Below are 13,891 nucleotides of genomic sequence, written 5' to 3'. Positions count from 1 at the left end.
CAAAACAAAGCCAAATGTCAATTTTAAGAAAGGAACATATATTCCCTGGAACGAGGGATATGAACTTTTATTCCACAGCTGACTCCAGACTTTCGGGAGCAAGTCAGTGGGCAGTCTGGAATACATGCAAACCAGTATATAAATAATTCAAATAGAAACGATCTCCGTTGAAAACACGTATACAAAGGAGACTCACAGACTTGGTTGATTCACCGTGTCCCAAGCGCGTAGATTGATAGTCACGCTGCTGCTCTCTGGGTTATCTGGTCCAGACACGATTATTCACAGACATCTTCCAAATAGCTGGCATATTGCTTAGTGCGGCGTTAAACAAAGACCGAACAAAGGGAACCTGAAATGTTTTTCTGTTGTGGTGCACAATCATCTAGAAAACATACAAACACTTTGAACACTTACAGTTCAAAAGCATATCATTGATACATTTTTTTATAAAATGAAAGGAGATCTAACTGGGTTACCAGGCTTCATTACGTTCTTGAACCTTTAAGTTTATGTCTGGTCCACAGTGACACGAAGCTTGTCAGCAAACATGCGGCCAATAGTTCCAGCAATTCCACGATGGTGAGAATACTTGCCCCAAGAAACAGTCCAATCTGGCCACCAATCCTGGCTGCAAAGATACAAAAGGAACCGTCATATTGATGCTTAGCAGTACAGTGAAACGACAATGTTTTCTTATATGATCTTGTTAAAGTCATGACATAGAATACAAGGTGTCAATAACATCTCATTCACTTACAGCCAAAGAAGCAAACTTTGAAGCAAACCTGAGAACATCATCTTCCTGAAATTACCATTTTCTGCACGTTTCTTTAGGACATCCAGTGTTGCATGTTTCATTTGAGGTGGGGACATCTTTTCAGTTAATATGCCCATAGTCCTCACCCGAAAATGAAAGAGCGGATTCTCTACCCACTGGAAATATTTCCAGCATCGCTTTTATTGTTTTAATGAGCTTATTGAGGAACCCTCAAAGTGATGACGTCGTGTAGCACTCTGAAGAAATCTGTCTGTCCAGTGGAATAAAGTCGACCACATGAGCGTTGATGAACAAATGATCCAAAAAGCTGGTATCGATGTCTTCCACTAATGCTAAAGACGTTTGCAACGTGTTGTGTTGACTACTAAGCCCGATACTTCGATCGTGAAATATACGTGTTTGACACTGAATCTAGCTAGGCTTAAGTACATTCATTTGTTGCAATTGTCAAAAGGAATATGCAGGGATCTCACCGATCACGATGTACCATGGCATATATAGACATAGGGTTCTAAGCACCTCCTGCACACGAAGACTCCATGGATCTATCACGGTATTCATTTCTCAGTATCAGGATAGTTCTGTGTCTATATTTATTGGATATTCTTTTATATAACATAAACCTGATCCTACGTAAACCTGAGTTTAAATACATAAAGTTCATACAGACCAAATATATCGTTCAGCTCCAAGTCTGGTTGGTGCTCCGCCTTGTCGACAACCATGTTGGATAGCGTAATTTGTAGAATCAGGATATTTTCTCTGGATAAAATACAAAATATCTTGCATCTTTGGAAACAAACTGTCTCATGAAAATCTACAATGCAGTCAGTTTTCGATGCACTGCGATTCTTAATATTAATGTATTAAAGAGATTATTCAATTCACTATAAATCTGTTCTCACCTCATCATGTCACGGGGATATTCTGCATGCAGCATGTTAGAGATGAACGTGACATTTGATGGCAGTGACATAGTTGACACTTGTATGTCATATGATGTTTCTTCACATGGGTATTGACATGCACAACTCTTCCCCATTCTGGCCTCCCATTGTACTTGATCTAAATATATAGTGCTTTACATGAAATAAATACACAGTGTTGTATAGTAAGCGGTATCTCACTATCACTATGTCATTTTGCATTGAACCAAGAGGCTATCAAATGTATTGTAGTGATGCGTTTGCAAATTGGACAAAGACAGCTCCTGACACAAGTAAGCGTGTAATCGCAATAAACTGCTAGCTCTGCTCAGAACAGACTGTACAATACTAGAGGCACTCCTTTGGTACATTTCGAACATTTCCAACTAAAACCCTAAACAGAAGGTTTCTAAATGTGTTTCTGGACATGAGGTGATTTTACAAGAACAATAAATACAATGCAAAATTTGTAATAAAGACACGGACATTTGAAAACAAAAGGTATGATTATTTGTTGGTCCTGTTTTGTATATTAGTCTTATAGAACTTACTGCTTCTGGGACGGTAACACGTGTGGACTTCCCTTAAAGAGCAATGCCGCAGATTGACCCTGCCTGGAATAGATATCGCCAATTAACACGATACCCATCATACGTTCACTAATGAAATCACTTAGTGTTGTGTTTATATATGGTTACAATTTGAAGATGAATTTCTCCACTAACATGGGGGAATCATCTGTAAAATGTATGCAGAACGAATTGTAGGAGTATCCTCTATCAAATTGTGCAAAAACATGTGCAAATATCATGCATGTGAACAATCGCGATTTCGTTTTACAATACATTAGTTCCTGTGTAAACAGCACCTTCAAACTGTATAGAATATACCTCTGCTCCAATGAGTTTATAGGTCACAATTTCTGAGACAATTTTGCTGTCGTATTATGTCATATTTGCAATTGTTATTAAAGTTACTGATACTGTTATGAAACAGGATAGGGAAACAGAACCCCTTATATCCACCCGTTAACTTGTTCCGGGATTTTCGAAAGTTCTTGAAAGGCATTGAGGAACATGAATACATGACAAGTGTTTATGGATAAGAATTTCGTATTATCCATATGACGTTTCAGAGCTAATTCTTGCTCCTTAAACGTTTATCTCCTGACTAAGGAGTAAGAATTAGCTCTCAAACGGCATATTCAGATCCATCTGAAGTTGTTATTCAGTAAAACATCATATATTCAGGTTTTGAGATATGCTCAAAATGACCGAGACTTCTTTATTTGTTTCGCAAAAAGAATGAGAATAAATTGAAAAAGTCATAGTCATAGTCACCTGGTCGAAGTTCCCACCCCACGCATAGCGAATAACTTATTGGTATCACTGGACGAGACGTGTCCATTGTTGTTAAAATGAAAAATAAATAGGAATACCTTGATGAGGTTCCCATCCGGCGGTGCAGTTACAGGCGTCCATGGCAGCCTTATTTGAGCACTCTTGAAGACACCCTTCAATACTGTACTCCTTGAACCATTCAAGGGGGTTGACAAAGTCTGAGGCTTTAGTGTTCACACAATCCATCCCGCGGGTGTTATATGGGTGCGGAAGATACGTAATCTGCAGGCACATGATAAACACATACATATCATTTGTTGGCAAACGTGGACACGAGATGCACGGGGATGCGTGTTATGCGACACTTGTCCGAGGTTTTAACGCCCACACAATCTTTGCAAATAAGAGTCTGTTAAAACACGTGAGGCCATAGAGGACTCAGCAGTCGAAAAACATAGGTTGCTAAAATGGTTCAAACTTGAAATCGCCATGCAACTAAAAATCTACAATGACATGTAGGAGGACACCTGTTAATTTAGGGTTTTATGATATCTATAATATAACAGAGGTCTAAATATTCTTGACACTCACGTACCTCTTTCTTTGTCATCTTAAAGCGTGTCGACGTCCCGACTGAGACACCAGTCATTGTATCATCCCTGTAGCTCGGGGCTGTGTCTGCTTCATCGATAAAGACCTGAGTTGGTATATAGATGACCGTGCATGTGAAACAAAGCAATTCCAACATATTCGGAATATATTTTGTCAAATACTCTGGATCCAGTCATTAAAGACCGCTGGAATATTGCTGAGGGCGGCCTTAAATTAAACTCACGCAATCACTCACTCATTGGAGCTATTCGCTTCGACTAATTCGTTTTGCCCCGTAATCGAATTTGGGAATGAAAATTGCAATCAAGATGGAAGTTACGTGAAATGCTTCCTATAATGTTTCAGGCCACATTCAGCAAAAATAGACATTTTCATAAATGTGAGTGCGTTTAGTTTTACGCCGCACTCAGCAATATTCCAGCTATACGGTGGTGGTCTGTAAATATCGAGTCTGGACCAGACAATCCAGTAATCAACAACATGAACATCAATCTGCGCATTTGGGAACCGATGAGATGTGTTAACCAAATCAGCAAGTCTGACCACCCAATCCCGTTAGTCGCCTCTTACAACAAACACAGTCGCCTCTTATGGCAAGCATGGGTTGCTGAAGGCCTTTTCCACTCAGGGACCTTTACGGGTTATTCATAAATGTAAACAACTAAACTCTTGAAAGCTTTATGACACACAACCTCAATTATATGATACGTTCAGCTGGCTGTTATCAAATGATGTTATTTAATACGAACGAGCCAAATGTCTGCAATGTATGTTCCACCAAAAATCCTCTCAAGAAGACTGTAAATGATTTAATGCATTAATTTTAACTTACTAGTTTTACTGCCCTTGTATTGTTGCTGGATATGTACGTAAGTATTTATGTGAGCATGTAAGTATATATATATATATATATATATATATATATATATATATATATATATATATATATATATGTATGTGTGTGTGTGTGTGTGTGTGTGTGTGTGTGTATGTGTGTGTGTGTATGTATGTATGTGTGTGTGTGTGTATGTATGTATGTATGTGTGTGTGTGTGTGTGTGTGTGTGTGTGTGTGTGTGTGTATGTATGTGTGTATGTATGTATGTATGTATGTAGGTATCGAAGTATGTATGCATGTATGTATGCATGCATGCATGCATGCATGCATGCATGCATGCATGTATGTATGTATGTATGTATGTATGTATGTATGTATGTATGTATGTATGTATGTATGTATGTATGTATGTATGTGTAGGTATCGAAGTATGTATCAAAGTATGCATACACATAGGCAATGCTTACATATTCTTAAGCGTAATATTGGAAGGTGTCATCTCGACCTTTGGAACCCTGGTGTTTATATTTATATACTGTACTCTGCAGTCATTTATAACATGCTGGACCTATAATAAACTATAAACTTTGAAACACAATATGATAACACAAGGTTACGAAACATATATATGATGACAAATGATTTCCCTGATGTACAAAATGTAGTAGTTTGAAATGGTTACAGATGAGGATACGATATCATATTATACATACAAACATTTTCTTATATAGAATTAGACTAAAGGACACACCTATGCGTACATTTTGTTTGCAAGAACTAGAAACAATCATCCATCTGTTTTTATGATCGTTGTCATGTTAAAAACATTTGGGACAACCTGCACAGCTAGCTTAAGACTGGAGGAACTGACGGCAAAATTAATTTTACTCTACGCGGGAAAAAATAATAACCCTTTAAATGCAATGTGTCTTGTAGTGAAACAGGTAATATATACACACACAAAAGAAAACAACAAGTTCCATATTTTAACAATGTAGTAAGAGAGATAGCAAAATACTATGAAATCACAAAATACAATGCATATTCTACATGCAGCAACAGCGAGTTCTTCACCTTCTGGTCATCGTTTCATAATTCATTCATGTGCAATAACCCAGAGAATATATTATAAGTGCATTTAGCTATAACCATTGCAGTTTCAAAGACGGAGTGCTTATCTATTTCATGACTGGGGTTTGTGAAAGTGTGTTAAAGGCGTATCGAGCAAATATCTTTGTAACTAACTCTACTTTGTGCAACTGCTTCCACCATCCTTGATACTTATCTGAATGTACTACATATGTATCATGTAAATTGTGGAAATAAAGATGATATAAAAAAATAACTATTATAAACTATTACATCAAGAATATTACAGCAATTTAGGTACTGAAACGATAGTACTGACCACGCTATGCAGTGACTGATGTTATGAGCAATGAACAATGTCGTTTCGTCACAACCACACGCCATCAGCCAATCGCAGTCTGGCCACACGACTTATCTCAAATGGGGCAAGCGTAGATCGTTGCAGATCTGTTTGATTAGGGATCTTCACAGGTCCAAACGTTGAATAACACAAAGGAGCAATGAAGGTGGCAAATGGGTACTGGATACACTTTCAAATAGAATGCAGAAAATATAACCTGGATAATCGTGGATTGAAACCAATTTAAAGAGGATATTGGAAGAAGAAGGCTTTTCCATCAATATGCTATTTGCCTCCTCAGTTCATGTTCATTTTAATTTGTGGAATCGCAAGTGAAAGCCAAGGAACATCTTCACAAATTTTCAGATTTGTAATTTGAAGAAGACAGTACAAAAAATAATGTTGTTATATTTAATGAGGCAATAGTCTTATGTTGTTCAGATGGAAGTTTCAGAGGTCGTTATCTAACAACTATTTTCTGCCCATGGACAATTTTCATATGCATCGACAGATGAAATGTGTAAAAATATTTACCGTAACCCCAGCCTCGTATACTCCTCCATCTAAATAGGTTCCTTGCATGACGTCAATAGCTAAAATCAGTCCTATATTTTCGGACACAAAATCACCACCGTTGAATGTGAAACAGCGTTGATCTTGTTTCTGACTGTACTTCAGCCCCATCACGTTGAAAGGTTGACCTTTGAAATATGCTCCTTTGAACATGTCGACTGCTTTGTATGCTCCTCTTTCCCAGAATTTGACATAATCCATCTTGTTTAGTTCGGCCCCTTCCTTCCCATCCCAGTCAATGGGCGGGTATATGTCTTCCAGGTCCCCATTGTGTCGAAGATATTTGAGTTCTGCGGCATTAAGGTTACCTTGGCTCACGTCAAACTTGTTCCGGTTGCATATAGTGGTAGAAGGAAACCTGATCTGTTGTTTGCGTTCCCTTGTAATCTTGGTGGTGAAGTTGTAGCTGTAGTATCTGCTGTAAAGACTAGCCAGCGTCCCAAGACACACTATAGCCATTGCCAGAAGCAACACAGTCCACACTACCCTGAAACAGTTCACCCATTTGTCTCAAACACGGCTGTAAGAAGATGTGGAGATATTGCAAGCTGTAGAACCTACGATCTTGACAAATGAAGTGACGAATTCAGAATCAGTACCTATAGAATCTGTACTTATAAGTAGAATCTGTACGCACAGATGTTTTTTCACAGGCGAGTGAGTGAGTAAAAATTTAAAGTCACATCGGCAGTATTTCAGCCGTATCGTGACTGAAACAAGTAAATTCACCACAAGTACACGTAAAGTATACAAACCTGTCAACGAAAGACAGTAGAACCAAGTAGAATATCACAGTATGTTCGAAGTAAAACTAGCATCTAACTCTAAAACTGGATTTAAAATTCGGACAAGGCAGTATGAAACTGGGCTATACATCGCCACCAACTGATTTATCACAGGTGTATGAGTCAGGTTGACCACTGAAGACAAAGTATGAATGGTGCATCACAGCACAACAGTGTGAATGACAGCATCAGCAAAAGAATACAAAATTATTAAAGCACCGTCTTAAATCTAAAGATTCTGTTATTCAGAAAGCGCATGTTTGGAGTGAATATCCTTGTAGAAAATGAATTGTAAACATCATCTGGTCTGAAGCCACTCCACCAGTCAAAGAGATGTTCCCACAGATGCCAACACCCCAAATAGTTTAAGTTAATGATAAATACCATACAGCCATTACCTTATTTGGGTGAAAGTGTTAAAACTGACAATCGTTGTTAGCATGCTGGTATGTTAGCTCTGTGTACATAATCTCCTTTGATATTTCATGAATACTAATACAAGACTATTGCATGTATATGTTGCCATTACCTAATAGGTTATTTGGAATGTGTTTTTTTCAGTGCATCTATATTTCTGCCAGTATTACATGAACATCGAATGTCTCATATTTAATTCTTGAACTTTAGATATACTTGGCGGTATTAAAAACGCAGTACCGATTTCAAACAAAGATATTTGAAACAATACTGAACACCGCATGATCTTTCCCATACCAAATCGGTCAATTTCAACAATGCGGTCTCTCTTAGCGTCGATAGATTCGATGTCTTCCATCGTTTAAGCATTAGTTGAATCCGGATTCGTCTGAGAAAATGACATTCCTTCATAGGGTGTTGTCCAAGTACCCTCTGTTCTGGACGCTATTAAGTCTGTCTCGGCAGTGTCGTGGCGTCAGGATCTGTACGATGTATGGGCGCCGAGATCGTCTACGGACGGAACGTGCGCTGATCCTTCTGTCCTGTCCCTACAGTTCGTGTTGTTGCTGCAGTTGTCGGAAATCGATTCCGGAGATGCGGGAGGCGAATGTTCCGACCCTGACGTAACGTGCGCACCTGAACGTGTTGTGTTGAATCGGTTTCGAATCCCGGATATGGTCGAAGGATGGAGTGCCTGGCAACTGCTTCTCCTGTACTTGCTGCTTTCAGGATCCAAATAGCCTGGTTCCTTCGATTATTGTTAAGGTGTGGCAAGTGATGTGGATCAAAGAGTGAAAGCTTTTATAAGGCCCAGGTATGGGGGTTGTACATCCACTCCATGCATTTCAGGAATATGTTGCGTTCGGACGATTGTTTTTCATTTGGGGATTTCATGCATATGCAAAGACAGTATCTTTCAGCATTTGGATTCGAATTCAAAACACTGAAAGTTACGTTACAAATGTGACAAAGTTGTGTGATTGTATGAAATTACTGTCTAAGACACTCTTTTATATAACAAAAACATATCGGTATTGCGTTTTTAATGCTGCCAAGTATGACTCTATTGTCTGGTCCAAACTCGATTATTTACAGATCACCGCAATATAGTTGGAATATTGGCGCAGCGTAAACATTACATTTTCATCAGTATCTCTCGACATTTCTGTACAAAATCCTCCAAATGACGTCTTACCTTACAGTTTTATGACGCTTGTGACAATGGATATTCTTACAGCCATGGAGACTGGTATTTTGCAGGAAGTCTCGCCATAAATCCTGCCACTGAGATACGATTTCTTCCCCCAATGTCACTCTATCCTTGAGAGGGACCACTGACTCCATCTTCATAATGCCAGTGGAGAGAGCGCCGCGTACAAAGATAAGAGAAGTGCCTGCTGTCTCGTCTGAAATAGGCTTGCATGGCATAAGTTCGGAGTATCATCGATGAACCGCCGTAGACATTCTGTTGGTTGATGAAGTAATTCAGTGTCATAATTGTTTAATGGTGAGCAGTGCCAGAGCTGATATACCAGTCCCCGAGTTAATACACTGATTGAATAAAGTGTGTGACGAATTGTGATATCTGTGTAATATTCATCCTAGGCAAACAAATTAACAATTGAACCGTAAATGACAAACACGAGCTTTTGGGTTTTTTTTGTTCCACCTGTCATATGTTCTATTTGTTGTGATTTAAACAAATCATCCGATATTTCAATTTGTTTTTCTCGTATCTTGTCTCTGTGTGTGCTATGGTCCCCAAATCGATGGATATTTTTACAGTTGCTAAGCATTTTGAAATCCTGGTCTCTGTTATCACCGGTACTTCATATGCTGCAGATCCTTACAGTTTGGACAGGAAGCATACTTTTATTGGTAGTAGTGTATTATTTTACCTGAACCCTTAAACATGTATGAAACTATGAACACCTTTCAGTACAGGACAAATCTTTGGAATTATTTTGATTAGGATCGTTGCCAACGATCAGTAATAGATGCCCCAAAGGCTCGCAAATACTGTGTGATTTCATGTTACATGATATTTGCGATCCACACTCGCATGATGACATCCATAATTTTATGTTTAAATATGAAAAATGTTGGTGCGCCAGCATAGGCTGGATAATAATATGCAGAGACTATATGAAAGTCCTCGTTTGATAACATTGGTTTTTTTTGTATTCAATGCAGCGTATAACACTTACATACTCTCTCTTTTGGAAAGTTATAGTTATATATATATAGTTATGAAATGGTCAAATCGTTCTTAAGTTATCAATCATTAATTTTTAACATGATATCAATTCAGTTGTTGACATTTGCCTTTGGTGAGGTAATATACTGAGTCAAAAAAGAAACTTCACATACTTTCATCGGGGCACTATAAAAGAACAAGGGATGGTAAGATGTTAAATTGTTATTATTTCATTGCTGAGATCTGTGTGATGTACTCGATACACCGGCAATGCCACAATCAGTTCTATTAGGATACACCGCCGTTCCAAAACATGGGTATACAGAATGTCAAGTCACAAGAATGTTACGAGAGTGTAGTTTCCGTGATTTGAGTTGTTATGAATTAGTGGCAATGGGAAATGACTTAATGTATAATGTAAAATTAATGCTAGTTGCCGTGTTGTCGACGGACACGGACATACAGAGTTAAAGTGCAGTAATATCAAGCTGATTCTTCAACGCCTGATCTACATAACCGCTGCATGACTGCTCGCTGTGTTACATTCTGCGTAACTGTTTCTCACTCTCTGTATAAATCAAGACTTTGAGGAGTTTGCTATATATTTTGTGACCCATTGCATTAGATTTCTCATTTGTATTGCATTTGAAATCGGTATTGTGAAATTGACTTGTGACTTTGTATAACTTGCTCTCTTTGCTTAATAATACAATATCAATTACTGTTTTAATTATGATTTTATTAAACTTAACAATGTGATATAAAGTTATGCAATCCTGGTCCCGATCTAGGATGACTAGGGAACATGTACATGGGAGTTAATGAATTGCCATTCGCGATACCAATTTAAAATTGGGAGTATTTTTAAGAAACACACACACACACACACACACACACACACACACACACACACACACACACACACACCAAAAAGAGACATATTGAAAGTATCAACGCGGGCAATTGTAGGATTTATTGGTTATTTTATGTTCCAAGATACCAGTATATGAATATTCACCACATAAAGTATGCTGCTTTTCATTGTTAACACCTAGTATGTTCAAAGTAAATGAATATTCACCACATACTGTATGCTGCTATATTTAATGTACATTGTAAATATCTGCTTACTTCTGCATTGATATGATTATAATATGTAAACTGAACGTACTATAAAGTGTGAAATGTGTAAACCGCCGCCGAAATTGCTGAAATATTTCTAAAAGTACGCAGCATATACTCACTCACTAAAGTCAGAGATATTATAGTTGCCCCTACTGTGAAGGTCCCGGGGTAGAATAGGCCTTCAGCAACCCATGCTTGCCATAAAAGGCGACTCAGCTTGTCGTAAGAGGCGACTAACGGGATCGGGTGGTCAGGCTCGCTGACTTGGTTGACACATGTCATCGGTTCCCAATTACGCAGATCGATGCTCATGTTGTTGATCACTGGATTGTCTGGTCCAGACTCGATTTTTTACAGACCGCTGCCATATAGCTGTAATATTGCTGAGTGCGGCGTAAAACTAAACTCACTCACCCTACTGAGATGTTTTTTCACACTTAAAATTACAGAATTTCCTCAGTTGTACAATATAGGGGTAGTTCAACAACGTTATTACATGTGTTCTTCTGTTGGTGATTGTCTACTTTATTCTGCTAATGGTTTTGGCGTTCTGGGCAACAAAGAGGTACTTTGTTTCCGTTGTCATGGTATCATGTTTGACTTGAATTTCTTATTCATAATTGGTGAGTTTGTGTAGTCAGTGCAATCTAAACTACTCTGTATTCCTTCGAAAAGATCTTGCACACACTGAGTAATTCAGTAATTTCAGCATACTGGAAGATTACGGATAATATCATCAAGAGTAAATAGATCGCTTTCGCAGAAGGCAGCTGGCTTGACCGTTTGTTTGGAACTGGCGTCCAGTATTGGTGCTTGACTTACACAGAACACATCCTACTTTATCTGTCAGTACTACTACGATTCCAGATGGACACTCTCACGTCGAGGTTTGGAACTCACCATGTCCGCCCACATATGACTAATGTGGCACTAATCTTTAATGATAACGTATACAAACGAATGGCACTGGTAGATTTCATTGAATGGTTCATTAAAATAACACTAACTAACCCTTACATCGTTTTTAATCAGAATGATCTCGTGTCCAAAATTACTAATTATCCTTAAATCCCTTAAAAGATATTTCTATGCAAGTGTTACGAATACCAGGTCACACTGGCAACAGTCGACTGGAATGCCAGTTTAGTCATTCATAGTATATACGATTACCAATTCATATGATATGAAACCAAACACAACACTAATTATAGACGTATATCTCACAAAACATTCCAAGCCAAGAATACTTTCAGATGGTCTTAGAATATTTTGTTTTAAAAGACATGAGAATAAACGCCGTCCAATCATGATAAGACAAGGCTATAAGCAATCAATAAGCCTCGATGGTGTTCGTATTATGGATGAAAACACACTTATTAATATCTCACCCATTTACAGTTGGATTGTTGAGAACATTCGCAGCCACAACGGTGGTGTTAGGACTTGAATTAGCAGCTGTAGTGACGGGAAAGGTTGCGTCGGTGTTTAAATATATATCCCGCAAATTGAATCGTAAAGCAAAGAAACACGATGGAATTAGTATTCTTGCTGTATCAAAGTTACACACGATAGAAGATCATGTTTCCACTGCACTCACTGACAACAAAATCTCAGAAGAGGAGTTTTGTTCGATCCTAGCTAAACTAGAGAAATACAACTAAATGAAGAAGGAGATTCGATCGAAGGTTCATGAAACATCTTCTATAAGCGAGGACGAGTAAAAAATACATAAAACAAGGGATACAACAAGCCCAACAGGCATTTATTACGAAAACCAACGGTATAATAGAAGATACACGTTAAACTGTTTCACTGAAGTCAATACCCCAAAACCACCTGATTATAAAGAGTAGTATAGGGGATACATAAAAGGAGTTTTTAGACCCCAAAGTCACCCTCCTCAGAAATCACCCAATTAGATATTTGTTCAAACCTATGTATAATAATGGATTTGTGGAAACTGTCTGAGTGTGTAATGGACATGCCTAAAAATAAGAGAAGCGGAGTAGTGTTGATAGGTGAAAATTAGAATAGAATTAGAAATTTAAAAGCTAATCCTGTAATTCACTGTAAATGATTGGATACGGACGCAGTCATCTTTATAACAACAATGTTGGAACTACACTATTTTAAAAAAAATAGGTGGTATTCATTAAAAACTAGTGATTCCTACACTGAGATACACAGTTTCGATTAGCCGTTTAACGTACAGTCCGCTAGGCTAGCAGACCGATGAATTGCAGTCTAGCTCGAAAACTAATAAACATAACATACTCAATGAAACGCTGATCATAATCTACACATCTGACCGACTCTGTGAGGTTTTTGCAGAATATTTTTCCTTAAAATAGAAAAGTTGTTTAACAAACTACCATTACAATATTGACGCAGTTCACTATTTGTGGAGAGAATGGGACAACCAGGTGTCCGAGAAAGCATAGATATAGCACAGCACAGGTTAATGAATAAATGACTTTCTCGGCACTTGTGCACGTGATTCTGTTTAGATTATAATCAGCGTTTCAATGAGTATATTATGTTAACTAGTTTTCGAGTTACATTGAAATTCATTAGTCCACTTTTGAGCCAAATGGACTATAACAGATCTTCTACCCGCCATTTTGTTTAGTGATGCGTTATAGAACAAACAGTCAAACAGAATTTATGAGGAAGAGAGTTTTCCATGGATGTACACTTCTTACTGTGAAGAACACAACATTTCGGATGACATGCTTACTCCTTCATCAGAAGAATATATTGTATGAGGGAGAGAGCGCATACATGGCTGTCTGATGTCTGCTGACGTCAATGGCTTCTTGAAGCATGATGCGATGATCTTGGTTGTTGAGGATGTTGTTCAGTCATGGCG

General features: G+C 38.1%; 1 protein-coding gene across 1 annotated transcript; it reads right to left on the bottom strand.

Annotated features, from left to right (window-relative positions):
• Window positions 1–488: 488 nt before the first annotated feature.
• Window positions 489–6,957, bottom strand: LOC137272016 (acid-sensing ion channel 1-like). The gene is made up of 3 exons (XM_067804391.1): window positions 6,460–6,957; window positions 3,146–3,329; window positions 489–631 (listed from the first exon to the last, which is right to left on the bottom strand). The coding sequence occupies exons 1-3, from the start codon at window positions 6,955–6,957 to the stop codon at window positions 489–491; spliced, it is 825 nt and encodes a 274-aa protein (XP_067660492.1).
• Window positions 6,958–13,891: the final 6,934 nt, after the last annotated feature.

The sequence above is a fragment of the Haliotis asinina genome, chromosome 2, assembly GCF_037392515.1.
Source record: "Haliotis asinina isolate JCU_RB_2024 chromosome 2, JCU_Hal_asi_v2, whole genome shotgun sequence".
NCBI classification, from domain to species: domain Eukaryota; kingdom Metazoa; phylum Mollusca; class Gastropoda; order Lepetellida; family Haliotidae; genus Haliotis; species Haliotis asinina.
The sequence above is the reverse complement of the archived record's forward strand: the minus strand, read 5'-3'. Positions and strand labels throughout refer to the sequence as shown.